General features: G+C 39.9%; 1 protein-coding gene and 1 non-coding gene across 4 annotated transcripts in view; both read left to right on the plus strand.

Annotated features, from left to right (window-relative positions):
* The window catches only part of CKAP5 (cytoskeleton associated protein 5), a 54754-nt gene extending 34429 nt beyond the window's left edge, over positions 1 to 20325 (plus strand). Inside the window, exons 26-45 of one of the 3 annotated variants that reach the window (XM_074867709.1) lie at positions 291 to 426; positions 1226 to 1314; positions 2558 to 2683; positions 3340 to 3489; positions 3890 to 4093; positions 5329 to 5464; positions 6273 to 6466; positions 8456 to 8628; positions 8843 to 8866; positions 9795 to 9968; positions 10393 to 10513; positions 11211 to 11390; positions 11841 to 12028; positions 12425 to 12500; positions 13587 to 13775; positions 13885 to 14022; positions 14553 to 14636; positions 14730 to 14889; positions 16550 to 16704; positions 17895 to 20325. In XM_074867709.1, the coding sequence (XP_074723810.1) occupies positions 291 to 426; positions 1226 to 1314; positions 2558 to 2683; positions 3340 to 3489; positions 3890 to 4093; positions 5329 to 5464; positions 6273 to 6466; positions 8456 to 8628; positions 8843 to 8866; positions 9795 to 9968; positions 10393 to 10513; positions 11211 to 11390; positions 11841 to 12028; positions 12425 to 12500; positions 13587 to 13775; positions 13885 to 14022; positions 14553 to 14636; positions 14730 to 14889; positions 16550 to 16704; positions 17895 to 18149 (2952 nt within the window). In that variant the 3' untranslated portion in view covers positions 18150 to 20325. The remainder of the gene's footprint in view (positions 1 to 290; positions 427 to 1225; positions 1315 to 2557; positions 2684 to 3339; positions 3490 to 3889; positions 4094 to 5328; positions 5465 to 6272; positions 6467 to 8455; positions 8629 to 8842; positions 8867 to 9794; positions 9969 to 10392; positions 10514 to 11210; positions 11391 to 11840; positions 12029 to 12424; positions 12501 to 13586; positions 13776 to 13884; positions 14023 to 14552; positions 14637 to 14729; positions 14890 to 16549; positions 16705 to 17894) is intronic. The other 2 variants (XM_074867711.1, XM_074867712.1) reach the window with 2 other exon arrangements.
* Positions 10563 to 10673, plus strand: LOC141943639 (small nucleolar RNA SNORD67). The gene has a single exon (XR_012629021.1). It is a non-coding gene; the product is annotated as a small nucleolar RNA SNORD67 (small nucleolar RNA).

The raw sequence follows: 20325 nt of genomic DNA on the forward strand, positions 1-20325 counted from the left end.
TTAGGGCACTTCATTAACATCATGGGACTGCTCACCTAGAACAGATTACTGGTTCACATGTTTCCCATAGGTCTTGCAGAAGAAACTGAATGGAACGGTGTTTCATCTCAAAACAGAAATATCTGAAAACATTGATGTTTTAAGATAAACATCCTGGAAGATGCTAAAGAGAATAGCTTGTTTCAAACTACTGTCTCTTTCCTTGTCTGTGGCATGTATTAGTAATCACTATCACTAATCTTTCCAAATTTATCTTTTTTTTTTTTTTTCTTCCCCTTTCTGTTCTCTAGCCAACTTCCAAAGACCAGGTACTGGCCATGCTTGAGAAGGCCAAAGCCAACATGCCAGCCAAACCAGCTCCTCCTGCTAAAGCATCTTCCAGAGTGGTAGGAGGAGCAGCTCCAGCCAAATTTCAACCTGTATCAGGTAACCTCTCTTACATTCTGGGAAATGACTGAGAAAAAGGTGGTTTTGAAGCTTTTTGATGTGCTAGAGGAAGAAACATACTTAGCAGGAGGAGAGGAACTCATTGTCGTTAGGGTTACAGATAGCTGTGTAATCTAGTGAGTTCTGTCTGCAGTTCTGGTCTTCCTTGCAGTTGAGTCAGCTTGCAATGTAGGAGGGTTTTTCCTTTCCACACAACCATCTGTCAGCTGCTCTTTGAAAATATCTACTTGGTATTGAAGCTAAAACCCATGGACTAGAGGGTTATGGTTTTTTTTTTTTTTTGTAATACTAATCTAATTTTAACATAACATTTTTAAAAATGCTTTCACATTAATTTTTATCTGGTCTTATTTCCTTAGTATAGTTCACTGTGGGGCTACCAGAATGCTTGTGCTGACACAAAAGAGCGTAACAGAATTAGGGGACAAGTGATTTGAAGAAGCAGTCCTGCCTTATCTCTCTGCTGGGGCTAGCTTGCCTGCTCAAACTAGGTGCAACTATAGCTCTAGACATTAGCCTGCATGGGGTTATATGTGTGTGCATTTTTAAATCGTTTTGATTATGACAAATTTGCTAATATATGATGATCTTAATTATGAAAACTTTGTATGCTAACGTGGAATTTAAGGAACTTCTTTTATCGGTCTAAAATCCTCAGACCTCTGTGTGATAAGCATATTGTATCCATGAACAGTTTTTCTTCTGCCATAAGAATGGAAAACTGTGCTGACCTAAAATGGGCTTGTTGGTAGTTTGAAATGGTCTGTTGTTTCTCCAGCACTTGCTGAAGATTCGGGGTCTAATACCATGGAATCCAAGCCTGATCCCAAAAAAGCCAAAGCAGGTGGAGCCTCCTCTAAAGCTAAGGTATGTTGATTTTATTTTGTATCAAATCACTTCTATAAAGTTAATAGCTGTAGTTTTTTAATGTAGAAGAGTATAGCTCTTGCTAAGGACTGCTTTTACTGAGAATATTTGTGCTTGTCTTGAGTTCTGAAATGACAGGTTGTCCTCTATCACTTATTTAATCACTTACTTTTGTCATTGCCTATTTAATTCTTAGTCTGTTGTCAAGAATGCAGTCTTGTGAGCAGCTTAGTCTATGTTCTAGATCTGCCTGGCCTCCTTGACCTTGCTGTTGAGAATTCATTCTTACCATTGCAGTTCCAATGTTGTACTTTGAACAATAATTCTGAACCCATGTATCAAAAGAAACTCATCTCTCCTTTACAGTATGAAGGGTAAAATGTTCTCAATCACAAGTGCAAAAAGGGAAGGAAGATACTTAAATGCATAATAATAATCTCCACTGATTACATTTGAATTTGTGGTTAGGTTTTTCTGTTGTTTTGTGTTACAGTAATTTTTTTGCTATTAACTTTCAAGTTTGTCCTATGTGTATAGCTAAAAAAAAAAAAAACAAACAAAAAACCCCCCAAAACAACAACAACAACAAAAAAAAACAAACAAAAAAACACCAAAAAAAAACCCCCACCCCAACAAATTGTTCTACAGCCCAGTTGCCTCCATTGTCTAAAGTAGTGCTGTAATAAGAACATTTGAAGTAGGTTCAGACTCATGGCAGGAATGAACAAACAAACCTTGAAGGATGTTGTAAATTTGCCTAAATCAACATATTCTTCTGTCAAGGAATGGTAATTCTCTTAACAGTAAATAGCTGTCTAACAACAAAGCCTTTTCTGTGGCTTATTTACAGCAGTCAGATGTTAATAGCCCTATGTTCAAGGGCAATACCAGCCTGTCCAAAGCTAATACAAGCCTCAGCAAAGGCAGTACCAGTCTGACAAAGAGCAAAGCTATCAAACAGGTACCCCACTGAGTTTTAGGGATGTGTGTGGGTGACTAGCACACTGGTTGGGAGTGATGTGCCCTATTTCACAGGCTACTACTGCACACACTGTCATGGGTATTGCTTCCACAGCAGCAGAGCACATACTTTTAAAACTCTAATCAACGTTATTCTTCCAACTTCTCTCTGGCTTCTGTACACATAGGCAGCATGAGGTTGGCTGGTATCTAATGCTTGCGGTTGCCAAGACCAAGGCATATATACATCTTGTGTTGCCTGCTAATACCTTGCTTTTTTCAGGGTGTACAGGGGAAGAAAGTGCTAAGCAAGCCCAATTTGAAGGAAGATGATGATAAATCGGGTCCTATTTTTATCATAGTCCCAAATGGGAAAGAACAGAGGATGAAAGATGAGAAAGGTCTGAAGGTGAGAAAAAATCTGAATGTATTCACATGTTTTGAAGGAGTGTAATTTTAACGCATTCTTTTGGGTTTTAGTTTAGAATTAAACATGCTGTGGCATGTCTCTGTCCATCCCTTGGATTGATTATAGTTCTTCAGTTGACTTTCTCCAGCCAATATCTGGTTTACCGTGGTGTTTCTCTTCTGATTTCCAAATTTTGTGCATTTATACACTCATAAGAGGCAAAGGCCTTTTTATAAATTCCAAGAGATGGTCTTCAGCTGTGGAGTATCGTCAAGTTTTTACCTGAAAACAGTGGTCTAATTTGAGTTTTAGGATATGTTGTAAATGCTTTAATATACATTTTCAACAGCCCTGCTTAATAATCTTTTTCGTAGGGAAATCCTATTACTTAAAACACGCATGTTTTGTAACTTGCTAGTAAATAGGCCTATCTACAGCTTAAAAACACCCATTTTAATTAAGTGATAATTAAATGGTGGCCTAAAGATAACCACTCCACATAGAGAAAACACCACTGAATTTTTCCCATTACTCGTTGATAATGAGAAGACTTTGAAAACAGATTCTAAAGCAGAGCTAAAAGGAATCCAATTTGCAGATTCTTTCAGGAAGAGAAGGTATTGCTTGCTTTGAGTTCCAAATGCTGCCTTTTACAGGTGTTAAAGTGGAATTTCACTACTCCCCGTGATGAATATATTGAGCAGCTAAAAACTCAAATGTCCAGTTGTGTGGCCAAATGGCTACAGGATGAGATGTTTCATGCAGACTTTCAGCACCACAACAAAGCACTGGCTGTTATGGTTGAGGTGAGTTTGGATCTGTGGTAATAGATGACGTTGTATAGAATTACTTTCTGCTATGAAAGATTCTGCTTGAATTAAAATGAAATAGAAATTCTCTGAGGAGCCAGGGCTCATTGTTTTGCGAAGTTGAAACCTTAACATATATAGAAGTAATTTTCAGAGGAATTATGAAGTTGGTATTAGTATTGTTTCTTGGGAGAAGAGGAAATCTCCTCACCAGAGACTTCTATTAAAATTTTGGAAAGCTGTGTAAGTTAAAAGTGAGTATTTATGATTCTAGGTATCAACCAATAAATGTAGGCAGTCTTATCAGGCATAGCTTTTCCTTATTCTGTTCTTTTCTTGAACAGCATCTTTCATTTTGCTCAACCTCTTTTTTTTTTTTTTTTTTTTCCCCTTCAAGCACTTGGAGAGTGAAAAAGATGGAGTCATCAGCTGCCTGGATCTGATCTTAAAATGGCTTACCCTGCGGTTCTTTGATACCAACACAAGTGTTTTGATGAAAGCACTTGAATACCTTAAATTGCTTTTCAGTTTGCTCAGCCAAGAAGAGTATCACCTTACTGAAAATGAAGCATCTTCTTTCATCCCATATCTCATCCTAAAGGTACAGTTCATTGTACAGAAACTAACCTTATTTTTCGTGAGGAATATAGCAGGATACCATCATACACTGTAACATGTTCAGTCCAAATGTATTGTGAAAAGCATTAAATCTAGTTGGTAGCCAGTCACGAGTGTCCAGATCATTTATAAATGAGTACTGAGCAAGGGCATTGAGTGCACCCTCAGTAAGGTCACAGATGACACCAAGTTGGGCGGGAGTGTTGATCTGCTGGAGGGTAGGAAGGCTCTGCAGAGGGATCTGGACAGGCTGGATCGATGGGCCGAGGTCAATTGTGTGAGGTTCAACAAGGCTCAGTGCCGGGTCCTGCACTTGGGTCACAACAACCCCAGGCAACGCTACAGGCCTGGGGAGGAGTGGCTGGACAGCTGCCCGGCAGGAAAGGCCCTGGGGGTGTTGGTTGACAGCCGGCTGAATGTGAGCCAGCAGTGTGCCCAGGTGGCCAAGCAGGCCAACAGCATCCTGGTTCATGTCAGAAAGAGTGTGGCCAGCAGGACTAGGGAAGGGATCGTCCCCCTGTACTCAGCACTGGTGAGGCCACACCTCGAATACTGTGTTCAGTTTTGGGCCCCTCACTACAAGAAAGACATTGAGGTGCTGGAGGGTGTCCAGAGAAGACAGACAATGAAGCTGGTGAAGGGTCTGGAGCACAGGTCTTATGAGGAGCAGCTGAGGGAACTGGGGGTGTTTAGTCTGGAGAAAAGGAGGCTGAGGGGGGACCTTACTGCTTTCTACAACTACCTGAAGGGAGGTGGTAGCAAGGTGCGTGTTGGTCTCCTCTCCCAACTAACAAGCACTAGAACAAGAAGAAATGGCCTCAAGTTGTGCTGGGGAGGTTTAGATTGGATATTAGGAAAAATTTCTTCACTGAAAGGTTTGTCAAGCATTGGGAAAGGCTGCCCAGGGAAGTGGTGCAGTCCTCATCCCTGGAGGTACTTGAATGACGTGTAGTTGTGGCACTTAAGGACATGGCTTAGTGGTGGACTTGGCAGTGATAGGTTAACGGTTGGACTCGATGATCTTAAGGGTCTTTTCCAACCTACGTGATTCTATGATTCTGTATTGCGTATTTGCCTTTAAAATTCATTTACCTAGAAGGCTTTTTGTATTGAGAATAATTCTGTCTTTCCTAACATCATTTAGACTAATCAACAGCATCGTGAGACTGTTTAAAATGCTCTATTTCTTCCCTTGTTTTTGCTTGACTTTTCCACTAGGTAGGAGAACCGAAAGATGTCATCCGCAAGGATGTACGTGCCATTCTGAACAGGATGTGTCTCATCTATCCAGCTAGCAAGATGTTCACTTTCATCATGGAGGGGACGAAATCCAAAAACTCAAAACAGCGTGCAGGTGGGAAATGGCATCGTGAACTGGGCAATTGCAAAGTACTCGAAATTGCGTTGTTTTGCATCTTGGCAAACCCAGCATAATAATGTTTGGTGGAATGTGATATTTGTGTATATATAGCATTTTATTCAAATGCTTGAAGTGTTTAAAGGATTGAATTTTAAAGTAGTATAATCTTGCTTTTTATTTTTGGTGTGTTTGCACCTTCCAAAGACGAGCAATCTGTTGCATTGCTATTAGCATTGAGTCTCACTTGAGTAGGCTTGTTGTCTTAGTGAAACAGTACTGGGGAGAACAGTGACAATACTACTGTCCAAGTGACTAAGGGAATCAGTTAATCTGATCAAGACTTCGGAAAGAAATGTCTCTACACTGTACATCTGTCTCTATTATAGAAATTATTTGTGGTATGGTGTTTGTAGTTCAAACAACTCCTTAGTCACCTTGAAAATATCTTATCCTGATATAACCAGGAAGTTAAATTATATATGTAATATAGCATTGCAAGCTCACAGCTTCTAAACTACCTGGACGTGAAGTTAACTGTAACATTGCTCATATATGGTAACAGGAAATATTTCAAGGGTGTAGGGATAACTGGCAAGCTTTTAGATGCTGTTTGTGTGAATTAGTCTGAACCTCTAGTTTACTATTCATCCCATAAATCACCTGGAGTATATCTATCGTCAGCATTGTGATTGATACTTCCCTACAGTGAATGTTCAAGTTGTGCAAGCAACACAGAAATTGGGAGGGCTGTCTTCCCAGCAGCTTTAAACTTGAATGTGCACGTGTCATTTTCTTCCTTTAGAATGCCTGGAAGAGCTTGGATGTCTGGTTGAATCATATGGCATGAATGTATGCCAGCCAACTCCAGGGAAAGCCTTAAAAGAAATGGCAACTCATATTGGTGATAGGGACAACACTGTGCGCAATGCTGCACTGAACACCATTGTGACTGTCTATAATGTTCATGGCGACCAAGTGTTCAAGCTGATTGGAAATGTGAGTGTAACTGGAAATAAGAATTTTAATAACTTTTTTCTTTTCTTTTCAAATCCTTACACTTTTGTAGGGGATTAGCAGTGTTTTGCTTGTGATTGGTCATGGTGCACCTTGCTGTTGGTGTCAAGAGCATTTTCTAATGTTGAAAATAACTTGCTACACCACAGGTCCTCTAAAAGTTAGTTGGTTAATTCCTGATTGTGGGATATATAACCTGGGTGTTCGTGAGTGAAAAACTAAATTGGAAGAAATCTATAGCTGCTCCCTCCCTCGAAATGTTCAAGGCCAGGCTGGATGGGTCTTTGAGCAACCTGGGCTAGTGGAAGGTGTCCCTGCCTGTGGCAGAGGGGTTGGGACTAGATGATCTTTAAAGTCCCTTCCAACCCAAACTGTTCTGTGATTCTATGAAATGAGCAAAACACTTTCATGGGAATGAAATTGTTTATAAAGAGTAACTTGCTTTCTAGTCAACTGTATAGGTAACACTTGTGATTTAGAGTGATACTTGGATAACTTATTTGGCCAAAAAAGTCTAGTTATTGGGGCTCCATCAAGTGCTCTCAGCTTCTTTTATGCCCACCTCCACCAACTGCTTTGCAGTTGAAGTCAGGTAAGTTTGGTTTACTTTATCTTATTGCACTCCAGTGCTTTAAGGTCTGTGTCAGTACTGTGTTGCTTTGTATTGCTGCTGGTTTGTTCTCTGAAAATCATACTTATCCATATCATCTAAAATGCAGTAAAAGTTAAAGGTGACAAAACTCAATTTCCAGTCTTCAGCAGCAGAAAGCTAGTTCACTGTGTTGGCTACAATTATTGTGTATAACAGATTAAGTATACTGAGTTTTAACCTGTATCAAGAGCTGTTAGTCCATTTTTTTTTCCTGTTCCGTTCGCTGAGTTTGCAGTCTTGGTAATGTTTCTAGCAGCACTTAACATATCTATCCTATTCCAGTCCATTTAATGCCTGTAGGAGTTTTTTGTTGTGTTATATGCCATAGTGCATACAAGCTATTGGATGGGTATTTTATGGAGTATGATAAGCAGGGAAGCAAGGCTGCCTTTTTTTTAATTTCCAACTTTCTGAAAGTTTGAAATTTCATGTAACTCTTACTTTCTCTGGGAACCATCTTCCTAAGAATTGGTGTTGCATTTTTATTAGCATTTTAGATTCCCATTTATTTTAACTGTGGTTCAGAGTGTAATCTGCTGCCGCCTCAGTGTTGCGTAGTGCATTTGCTTTTGGATTTTCAAGGTTAAGAAAAGAACTGTAGCACCTGAACCATTCAGCCCCTTCTAACCATGACTTTCTGAGCTTTGGTATGGTCCATGTAGTCCCACAATGTCACAGCTTTTCAGGAAGGTTTTCAATCATAGAGATGCTGGACAGTACTTCCCACAGAATTGTCACGGCTACTTTTGTTCAAATGTAGTTATTGGTAACCTTCGGTCCTGCGGGTAAGCAGATAAATATGATTCTTCTCGCTGTGTGAGCTGGAACGTTCAGTTGGCTTACCTCGTGTTCAAGTTGAATTATGAGTATGTTGAACAGGTCAACTCTCAAAATGACTTGGGCTTTTGTGCAGGGTCCATAGTGTTAAAGCATTGCCTGGGCTCCTAATAGGGGGTATAGAGAGGTGGTGGGGATTTTTTGTTTGGTTGGTTTTTTTGCAGCAACACAAGCAACTATTAGAAAGTCATGATAGTAGCATGGTTTGAATTCAAGATTACTTGTTTCTTGGAAATTCTGTGGGCTAGAAATAGCTGTATTCAGTATTACAGCTTGTCAGTATGGGTTAATTCGCTCCTGAAGTGGCATCTGGCAGTCCAGAGTGGCCCTATTAATTTGGTGCTACATGGTAGCATTGACAGTTCCTATCCTTGGTATTGGAGAGCGTAAGTCTGCAGTAGTAAGTGGTGTACGTCCTCTAGGTGACCAAGATTTCTAAAATCCATACAACTCAAATTGAGTGAAAGCGTTGTGTGTTATAGCTTTCTGAGAAAGACATGAGCATGCTGGAGGAAAGAATAAAACGGTCAGCCAAGAGACCATCTGTTACTCCAATGAGACAGGCAGAGGAGAAACCTCAGCGTACTCAAAACATCAGCGCTAATACTAGCATGCTGCGGAAGGGACCAGCTGAGGACATGTCCTCCAAACTCAAGTATGTAATGATACGTTACGGTCTGTAGCCTGCATAGTGTATGTGCTAATATCATGTCTAGCAATGTTATTTTAGTTCTTGTATCCTCATCTTTGCATGTTATGAAAATTGGCCAAATAGTATAAAACAGAATGTCTGAAACTTTTTTGTCTTGTCTGTCTTGAAATCTTTCTAAATGGTCTTGTGCCTTTTTTCACTGCTTCTCCATGGACAGAATTATGTATCGCACTTATAGGATGTAAGTACTGCCCGCTAACTCCTTGGTAGCAAGGCTCTTGTATCTTGCAATTTCTATCCTAGTCATCCTTTTCTGAGGGTGACAGGTTTACCATGGCCAGTTCTAGGTTATTTACAGGTCTGTGTCTTAAATTTAAAAAAAACAAACAAAAAAACCACAACCAAAAATACATGTTTCTGCCATGGTGACTACAGGTCAAACTGCAGGCAGACGTGGCACTTCCACGTTAAGCAGCTGTCAGAAATATTGGGAGAACTTCCTATGTGTTACATTAAACTTGGTGTCAGTTGGACCCTTTTCTTAACTTGTTAGGGCAGACATATAGCACAGAACTGGATGAGCATGTCTGAATCGTAGAGCCTGGGGCAACTACCAGAAACAAAAAGCTCAGAAACTCTATTCCTTGCTGCCTGCTCATTATCTTAGAATAAGTCTCTGTAGAGAACTATGTGTTAGAACATTTCCTTGAAAAATCTAGTATACAGCACAAGTCATGTGGGATGGTGGGAGTCCTAGGTTCAGATGAGCTTGCAAGGCCTCCTGTCCATCATTTTTTTTAAAAAAAAAAACAAAAACAAGCCACTCATTAACTTTAAGGCTATATTCCATTAATACTACTTTAAACTGTGCTACGTATCTATTTAAAATGAACCACTGCATACCTATCACAGATGCAGGGGGTCTCAGGATGGGTTACAAGGGAAACTAGGAAGGCAAGTAACTAGCACCTGCTCTTCTGGCCCATAAAAGCTTGTTTTACTAATGGTTAGGGGAAAGGCAAAGGGGGTTATTAGGGCTTGAATAAAATTAGAACTTCAAAGTCTGTGCTATTCTGTTATGAGAGCTTTAGGGCTACCAGTGGATGCTAGTGCTAATACTCTTGCCTCCTGTGTATGTATAATAAACACCTCTTTCCTGGTTTCTGTAGCCAAAACCGCAACATGGGCAGTCACTCTGAGACAGCACATACAGTTCCACGGGAGTTTCAGCTGGATCTTGATGAAATTGAAAATGACAACGGTACTGTCAGGTGTGAGATGCCAGCACTTGTACAGCACAAACTAGATGACATCTTTGAGCCAGTCTTGATTCCTGAGCCCAAGTGAGTCTAGTTTACTCCTAAGTGAAACCAGTAGGGCTACTTAAAATCTATTTTGAGAAGCTGAATAGACCATGCTAGTTTCTACGTTCAGATTTGGTTACACAAGAAGGTAGTGTCAGCTCATTTGGAGAGAAGTGTCAAAGTGATGGCCTGTTGTACTGTTCTGGAATCTAGAGAGAAGTTATTTCTAATGAAAGATTTGATCTATAGTAAAAGGATCTTGAGTTTGTAAGTGCATCATCAGTGTCTTTACAGGTAGCGCAATAGACATGTGAAAAGGAATGATTCCTTCCTTGAGTATCCTCTGTGATGAATGAAATCCTTTTCCCTTGTCTCTCAACCATCATTGCAATATAGCAGTCCAGTGTATGTTAGAGCTGTCTCTCCAAAGAGTAATGAAATCCTGTTTTCTTCAACTGTTCAGAATCCGTGCTGTGTCCCCACACTTTGATGACATGCACAGTAACACAGCTTCTACTATCAACTTTGTGATTTCCCAAGTAGCCAGTGGTGATATAAATACAAGCATCCAAGCTCTGGCACAGGTAAGCGAATTACGGTAGCAGCTAATCTCACTGTACTGAACTATTTGTCTGCGAGGGTGATGAGTTGCACTGTGGTGGAGCAATCATGTCGGGTGACGTGGACTCTGCTCAGAATCTCCCTGATGACAAAACGAAGTGCACAGGGGCCATCTGACTCGCTTTAGCAATAGAAATTCCACTTGGATGATGTAGAATAGACTCTTAACACAGAAACACTAAGAAAAAAAAGCTTATCTCTTTGTTTTTGTCAAGTATCTGTGCTGTAAGTTTGAAAAAGCCAGTTAAGCCAGTGAGACTTAACTTTTAAATGTAAACTGTTTTACACATCCTCAGCAAAAGAATTGTCTTGCCTCATAGCTTTTACATGTTTCTAGGGTGGCTTTAACTACTTAGAAGTATTTTATCCAGAAGATTTCATAGAGCTGTTAATTCCAGAATCCATAATGCAGTATTTCATGTTTTCTTTTGTGTACAGGATAGGATTGCAGTTCTCTAAAAGATAAATAATTGGTTGTATTGGGATTAGCAATAGAAGTCTTTGGCTACTGATTTCACATGAAAGCTTAGAATACAAGTGCCTTGGAAAATTGATTGGTTTAGGGCAAGACCTTTCCTATAGAAAAATTTTAAAATTATAGTTATTCTGCATTGTTTGCATCATGTTGATTTACTTGGGTGTTTTGTTTTTAAATCTTAGATTGATGAGGTTCTCAGACAGGAAGACAAAGCAGAAGCTATGTCTGGCCACATTGACCAATTCCTAATAGCTACATTTATGCAGCTTCGGCTAATCTACAATACGCACATGGCAGATGAGAAGCTAGACAAAGATGAGATAGTGAAACTTTACAGCTGCATTATTGGAAGCATGATCTCGGTAAGGCTTTGACCTAAGAGTGAAAGTGAAGAGTGAATAATTTCTGTGCAGAAGTTGCAGGAAAATGGAATGTCTGTCCCATACCTAAGTTAGCTTACTATCGAGTCTTATTTATGAAGGTTTGCTGCTAACTGTCTGCTCACCAATGCACCTTTTGAGAAGGAGTGGGGAATGAGAAATTGGGGAAGGGAAAAAGGTCTGTTTGTTGCTTCTACAGAACACAGCCACTCTAACCCTTTTATTAAGCTTTGGTTTAATATTCCTTACCTTTTGAGTGCTTAGTTGGTGGCCTAAGTATTTTCAGAAGTTGCTCAGTAGAAATTTTTATTTATTGTTTAATGTTGGGAGGGATGGGGGAATGTCAAATGGTTTGACCGTGTAGTCTAGAGAAATCCCTATATTAAAACATTGCATGCAGGGAAAACTTCTAATACTATCTTCAATTTGTAGCTATTTCGGATAGAGAGTCTGGCTCGAGAGGCCTCCACTGGTGTGCTGAAGGACCTAATGCATGGTCTTATTACATTAATGCTGGATTCTCGGGTAGAAGACCTTGAGGAGGGTGAGCAGGTCATCCGATCAGTCAACCTCTTGGTAGTGAAAGTTCTGGAAAAGTCTGACCAGACCAACATCTTGAGGTATGTAATGAAGATGGCACAATTTGCCCTTTCTTGTGTGTTCCTTGAATGGCTGAGTTTGTTAGTCATTGTGTAAGCAAATAATGATGTCTGTAGAATCATTCAGCTGGCTAATGAAGAATTATCACTGATCGTCGGGGGTGACCAGAATTTGACTGCACAATCTGCACAGCTGGAGGCAGGCTAAAGTTTAGTGTGATTCTGTATGCTTTGTAGTTCAGCAGACTGGCTCTTAAACCCTTGTAACACACTAGAAAGAAAAAAGAGCTGTTACGCAACATGACCTAAACTGCTGGACTAACCCCAGTCTCTGTTGCGATACTCCATGAGGAGTTGGCATCTTTTTTTATGTGCAGCACTTCTCCTGTGTAATGATTACAAATTTATTCCTTCCAGTGCTCTGCTTGTTTTGCTCCAAGACAGTCTGCTAGCAACAGCCAGTTCTCCTAAGTTTTCAGAACTTGTCATGAAGGTGAGCCTGTAGTAGAGGTTTTGAACTTCCTTTATTTTGAATCAACTTAGCTGAAAGAACATCTAAAAAAAAAAAGTGACCATAACTTGAAATATTTCTTATAACTCTTATAATCTTCTAATTAGGTGTTACATATAGTGACTTCATGTATGCCAGGAGGGAGCTTAACACCTGCTAATGGTTCACAGAAGCTTATGTATACTAATAGAAACTCCACACAGGTGTGCAGTGACTTGCTGGGCTTATTTGCTTAGGCACAGCACTGTACTAGGGATTCAAACAATCCCAGGCTGGAGCTGGCTTGTATTTTCTCATCTCTAAGGACAGGCAGAGTGAACATGCAGATTAAAGCATGGGTGTGATCTTTTTTATAATAAAACACCCTTTAGTAACTGGCATGATTTAAAGACAACTTAAGCATACTTAGTGAGGTTAAACCTGAAGAACTCTGTGCTGTGTGTGGGTGTATATAGAATATACGCATTATCCGCTGAAATTTCTTCATGCCAAGCGTTCAGTCTCTGTTATTGGTAGAGAAGTCAGTGCTACTTTTATCCATAAGCCTTAAAGAAGGATCTGGATATGGTACAGCTAGTTACAAAGAGTTACAAAAATTATGTACCAGTGCAAATACAGCTTGAGCAGACAGACACGGTGCATGTCTGTATGTGGTAGCAGAATGAAATGGCTCGATGATAGTTTTGTGTAATCTCGCCTTATATAATGAAAGGAGGTTGCAGAGAGCTGGGGATGAGTCTCTTGAACCAAGTAACAAGCAATAGGACAAGAGGTAATGGCCTCAAGTTGCACCAGGGAAGGTTTAGACTGGATATTAGGAAGCATTTCTTTACAGAACGGGTTGTTAGGCGTTAGAATGGGCTGCCCAGGGAGGTGGTGGGGTCCCCATCCCTGGAGGGGTTTAAGAGTCGGATTGACATAGCGCTTAGGGATATGGTGTAGTTGGGAACTGTTAATGTTAGGTTAATGGTTGGACTGGATGATCTTCAAGGTCTTTTCCAACCTAGACGATTCTGTGAAATGCTTCTTCCTTGAGTTGTCTTGCTTTAAGTCAGACTCTTGTTCCAGTGTCTGTGGAGAATGGTGCGCCTTCTTCCAGAAACCATTAATAGCATCAATCTGGATCGGATTCTACTGGATATCCACATTTTCATGAAGGTCTTTCCCAAAGAGAAGCTGAAGCAATGTAAGAGTGAGTTTCCTATAAGGACACTGAAGACTCTGCTTCACACCCTGTGCAAGCTGAAAGGGCCCAAGGTCAGAGCAGTCACTAGTCATGTACTTTGAAATTGGATCTTCATGCAGTCTCTAAAGCTTTTCCTTTTTTTATTATTTTGAATGTACTCCCTTTTTTTTCTCCTTTTAGATCTTAGATCATTTAACAATGATAGACAACAAAAATGAGTCTGAGTTGGAGGCTCACCTGTGTAGAGTAATGAAACACTCCATGGACCAGACTGGAAGCAAAGCTGATAAGGATACAGAAAAAGGGGCTTCTCGCACAGTAAGTAGTGTAAATGTGTTGGTAGGGAGAGGGAATGTAAGGCAATTTATTTAAGGAACAAGCTTAATTTTGTGATTGCGGAATAGAAGTAGTAATTGCCTTTCCAACATGCAACCAATGTTGGACATACTCTTCTAGTTTCACTTTTATTTATAGCTGTTTTGGGAATTTACAGTGTGAATCTGTTATTACATGAATATTCTGTGCCTGTCCCAGGGTGAAGTGCTCTCCAGGACATTCAGGTGTGCAGCAGTAGGTTTTATGCTGCCTGACACTGCATTTGATCTACTAAAAGTTAACTATACCCAAAACAGGTTTTAAACACTGACTTATCAGAAGGAGTCCTACAGCTTGATGATGTCCTTACTCTCATTCTGTGTAAAGTGGTTATGTACAACCCTAATCACTTCAAGGTTTTCTTCATCTTGGAAGTTCTGTATCCAGCTAGCAGCTATGAGGACGCTGTGGGTTCATCTAACTTACCTTTATTTTTATTCACTTTTTTAAGAAGTCTCCTTTTATTTATTTAGGAGGAAAAGGCTTCAAAGGCCAAAGTGAACGATATTTTGGCAGAAATATTTAAGAAGATTGGCTCCAAGGAGAACACTAAGGAGGTAAGTGTTCCCTTCCTGCAAGGAAGAGGGCATGAGGCATTAGGATGGTGTATGCAGCAGTTGTAGTAATGCAGAGGAACTCTTCCCTCCCAGGGTCTCGCAGAGCTGTATGAATACAAAAAGAAATACTCTGATGCAGACATTGAGCCCTTCCTGAAAAACTCCTCTCAGTTCTTCCAGAGCTATGTGGAAAGAGGCCTCCGGCTGATAGAAACAGAACGGGAGGGGAAAGGACGCATTGCTGCTTCTACAGGTACATGTTATAGCAGAACTGATTGTTTATGAGCAGCAGTTACATGTCCCCTGGTAGAAACTAGTATTTGCAGATGTTTATGGATTTCCAAAGCAAGTCACGTATTTTCTTGCACTTGTGTTGCTTCGTGAGGCACCATTTGCAGGGACTGTGCATTCTTTGTTTACAAAAAAAATGTTATAACTATAGTCACACTAAACATATAAAGCATCTGAAAAGCTTAGTAAACAAGCGGTTCTAATTCATATCCTGTAGTGTGGGTTGAACGTTAACCTATGCTTCATGTGTCTGGTATCGAGAATTGTTTCTGCAAACTATACCGCTGGTTTATAACAGCAGCAGCTGTCAGGTTCTCCTTTTACCTTTGGATTACTAAAATGGTACAGGAGATTTTTTGATGGAGTATTGTTTACTGTGGAATTGAAAAGTTTGTTTTAAATAACTTGAACTGTTTCTATAGCAGTCTTTAACCCTTTTCCAATAAATCAGCTTTTTAATTTGATAAATTACTGTAAAACACTTTGTTAGTGAGTCTTTTCATTGCAGATAAGCACGAATGAGTATTTAATGCAATATTAGGGAAGGAATGTGACAAATGATTAACTGATAGTAAAAACTGATACACAGTCTGGCAAAACTACTTTTGACTTTCATTTCTTTCACATTTCACAGTTCCTCCACAGAGACTTTAGCCTATTCTCCTACTACTGTTCTTTCTCCTATCCCTGTACTGTAAATTACTTTAGGAAAATGATGTGTCTTTCAGAACCTCCTAAGAGTGTCTGACTAAGACAGAAAATTCTACCTGTCATCCTAAAAGTCTGTACAACCAAGAAATGTTCAACAGACATTTCAAAACAGAATTTACATGCCCCATTTTTGTCTTTTTTTTTCCCCTCCTTAACTATAATAGTTCGATATAATAAAGGATATTGTTCCATCTTGCAACTGAACTTTATTTAGATTAAAGTATAAAAGCTTAACCTTAATTCTTCTTTGATCTATTTTAAATACACTTGCAGTGAAAACAAATCCCTGTCCACACTAAGTCTTAGAACTTGCCATTTATTTCAGAATGGCAAGGTTTTTTCATAATGTAAAATCCTTTCCTAGCCTTGTGGTTGGGAAACTTTAAAAACCTTGGTACATGCCTTCCAGAAATCACTATTTCAAATTGAATTGGAAGAAACAGCAGCTTTAAGTTACCTGAATGAGAGGTAAAGAGGGGTTAGAATCAGTGGTGAGGTCTGCCCAGAAATACTGCTCCACTTAGAAAAAGAAGACTCCAAATATTTCCCATGCTGTCAATTGCTGAGTTCTCTCTTTTGGACATCATGGTTACTACTGATCCACATCAGCATCTTCCTCTCCCCACAGGGTCATCTTCAGTTGTCAGCCTCAGCACTACTTCTGGAGCTGCTCTGCTGTCACTTCTTAAATGTCTCAATTTCTTTTCTTGGTTTTCAACTGTCACTCTTGCAAGGAAATGAAGGGGCTGATATGCCTGTACTAGCAAATGCACATAGCTTGGTAGTTTATAGTTTGTTTGATTCTTCATCCATTTCATCTTATTTCAAGGAACTGACCCAAGAGGTTTACACTTTTTTGATGTTTTTAATCTTTTAATTTTTTTTCTTCCCACCTTCTCTTCATCCTCCAGGAATTTCTTCTCAGATGGAAGGAACGTGTGTACCTGCTTCTACCCACACTGTATCTTCATCTATAGGAAACACAAATGGGGAGGAAGTGGGGCCTTCAGTTTACTTGGAAAGATTAAAAATCCTCAGGCAGCGTTGTGGCCTTGACAACGCAAAGGTATTGTACTTGACAACACTTGTAAATCCCCAGGAGAGGCACTTTATTTGCACTTGTTTTAAGAATTCAAATGGTTGGTTTTTCTGTGCCAAAGGCAGATGCCAGTCAGAATTGGTGATCTCTTATGATACTACATGTCCTAGCTGTTCACTGCATGTCACCATGCCTAGTGTAAATTACTTTAAACCCATTACTTGGCCAAGTAGGCTTATGTTTCAGTCCACTGTTTTTGCAGCACTGGTGTACATGCAGGTTGTTTCTACAGCCCTGTAGTTTGGTATCTTGCCACGTAGTTGAGTCTGAGATGTTCGAATAACTACTCTTCTCTAAAAGTTAACATATATTGACCTCTGAGTTGAATGATGTGGAAATTCTAGATCTTTTTGATCTAAAACAACTGTGAGAGCTGAATTAAGACTTCGAGTGAAATGTATATATTTTGGGTGTATGGATACTGAGGCACAGAAATGCTGAATGAGCTTAGTATTAGAAACCTGTGGGCCAAAATTTCTTAAGTTTGGTGATCTGCGTTAGTAATCTAGTGCTGATTATTGAAGTTTGCACTCGGCTGCCTGAATTGATGTTCACTGTAGGAATAGTCATCCAGGCACATAGATCACTGTTTAAATCTTTAACTCAAACTTGGGTATCAGCTCACAGCTCTGAGGAGGGGAAATGTTTCCTAGATGACAATAACAAGGTAATTAACACAGATGGAAGTATCAGTTGGTAAAAGAACAGTGAATTGACATTTTAAGTCTTGCCCATCAATCCAAGTTTTCTCATCTCAATTCTCCAGAAAACTAATTGGCTGTTGATGCTGCACATAGGCATGGACTTTCCTCTTGTGGTGTTAGAATTCAGGCTGTCCAAGACTGCAGCAGGCCATCTCAGTAAAACACTGGTTGTCTGTGAATTTTTGATCTTTAAAGATTGCAGTTCCTTTGTGTTGCCCCAGACATCAAGCTAAATGTGAACTACTTAAATGATAGGGACGGAATATTGCGGTTAGCTCTGCATGGTTCTGACTTTAATGGCAACTGACTTTATCACTCCAGATCACCTGTGTTGTATTGCTCCTTCCCTTTCCTCTGTCTTTAGTGTTTCCTGTGAAGATGAAAAGCCACTGATTATGGTTTGTACTACTTTTGCCACTATCTGTCTTAACACTCCGCTTTCCTCCGCCATAGCAGGAAGACAGACCGCCTCTGACATCTCTGCTCTCTAAACCAGCACTCCCTACGGTTGCGTCCTCTACAGATATGCTTCACAGTAAGCTCTCCCAGCTCCGTGAGTCACGGGAGCAGTACCAACATCTGGACCTGGACTCCAATCAGACTCATTCCTCTGGCATTGGAACTACCCTGGCTTCACCCTCTTCTGCAGCAGCTAATATTGATGACTTGAAAAAAAGATTGGAGAGAATAAAAAGCAGTCGCAAATAGAGATGCGAGAGAGACAGCAACACTGTTGCTTGGGCTGTCTTCAGCTTTAGTTTACTAAACTAGAAGTCTTCATAGTTAAATGGCCTCATTTAGGCCTAATGTATACAAACTGGTTTATGTATAATACAGTGGATTTTGGGGGGTTGAGTCATTGTGGCACAAGTATTTGTACATACTCTGCTTCTCAGTGAGCATCTCTTTGACAATAGAAGGCTGTCTGTGTATTAGTTTTAGTGTACAGACCTGTAAACAACCATCCTCTTGCTCAGACTAGCTTCTCATAACTTGTTTTTTTATTTGTAAAATTGTCTTTAAGATCTTTTCCTAGTTCTTAACTCTTAGAAGATCTTTAGTGATTTCACTTTTAATTTTGTGAATTCTTCTCCATGTAATCCTTGAACTGTTGATTCTGTATGGACACATGGCATGAAGTAACTAATTTAAGTGTCTTTTGTAAATAAAGTTTGCATTAACTATACCAGCCTCTGTAGGAACAGCAGTGACTGCTGGTTAGAGAAGTCACTCTCTATTCCTGAATGTTAGTGACTGGGCATCTAGAAACTGAACTAAGCTATTCTTGACACGAACCTTGGGGTTTGGATATGTTCTAAGGAAGATATACTATCTGTGGGTGCAGTCCTGAGACTTTGCACTCTTACTTCTGTGAGCAGTAGTGCATTTTTCATATAGTTGTTTTTTGTTTTGGAATAGGTTTCTGTAATTTGAGAGTAAGTTGAGAATACTTAGTTTGCTGAAATGCTTATTTTAAATTATCTAGTCCTTGTGATGCCTTTACCCAGATTAAGCATAGTCACATCTGTGTACAAATGCTTTCTTTGAGGGAGCCTGCTGCTGTTGATATGGAATAGATTAGCAGTGATGTGCAGTCAGTGGACTCATTTATCCTGAATTCATTTGGTTAGCAGTCTTCCTCATGCAGTTTTCAAGTGCAGGTAGATCTCACCACTTTCTTTTTGCTCTTAAACATCTGATGTCAGTAAACTCTACTATTTTGTATAACTAAGACACCTGGTAGTACTAGTCCGCGAAAGCTGTAGCCACTGCTGTTTTTTGTAAGTGTCTTCTGATTAGCCTTTTTCAGAAGCTACAAGTATGGAGATTAAGAGATGCGCTTGGTAGCCTTTCTAGCCCTTTCATCTCTAGGGAGGTGATGTGTTTTTCACCTTACTACTGCACTTCCATGTGAGAGCTGGTTGTGGAGCATAAATGGCACATCTGTTCCATAGCTAGAACAGAGTTATTGAAGAGTCAGACAGGCAGGCTTAAAATAGCACACTTCTGCTCTAGAGTTTAATCTGTTCCACATAACTGCTGCTTTTGTTGTTTGCTCTATGGACCAGCAGTCTCTGCATTAGGGCCATTACTGAAACTATCTCGCCTGATTACAGTAAAAATGTGGCTTTAAATTAGTACCTGTACAAAAGATCTACGCCAGAGCTTTTGCAAATGGCTGAAATCGTCCTTTTACAGGCCCCCTAGGCTGGGGTTGCAGTTGATGCAATACTGCTTGGTGCTTATGGCAAGTTTGTCCACTGCGATAGCAGGTGACTTGCGAGCGTTATCCATCCTGTGTTAATCGACACGATGCCATTCCTTGCTCCACCGCCTCGATTTAGTAGTTACAGTCTCCTAACCTGAAGTGGGCATGCACTTCCTTGTGGAACAGAGCCGTGTGACAAGTGGAGGTTTGGCCCTTATTGGTAAGTGCTGAGGTTTTGTGCACTTAAACTGGGGCTGTTCATGAATGGTTTGTGTTGGCTGGCACTAGGGTTACTGCCACTACCTCTCGATTACTAGCTGCTTTTTAAAACTCACTGACATTGAAATTAATCCATATATTCCTTTATCATGTCTGGCAGATGTTCTGAAGAGCTATTTGTTAATTAGCTCAGGATGTTAAAACAGCAATGCCTGCAAACCTGCATACAGCTATTTTAAATTTGAAGCTGAGTTGGAAGTGAAATACAGGAATAATTGAGTAGCAGAAGATATAGTTGCTTACTATGAATGAGTTTTTTGCCCTGTGTCTCTGTAGTGTTTGGTTGGACTCAATATCCTGGGAGTTCTGAACTAAAACTTGTGCACATAAATTAATAAAGCCTAATCTTTAGCCCAGACAATATTTAAATAACATTAAACTGAATTTTAAAAATGA

The sequence above is a fragment of the Strix uralensis genome, chromosome 4 (assembly GCF_047716275.1).
Source record: "Strix uralensis isolate ZFMK-TIS-50842 chromosome 4, bStrUra1, whole genome shotgun sequence".
Taxonomy (NCBI): domain Eukaryota; kingdom Metazoa; phylum Chordata; class Aves; order Strigiformes; family Strigidae; genus Strix; species Strix uralensis.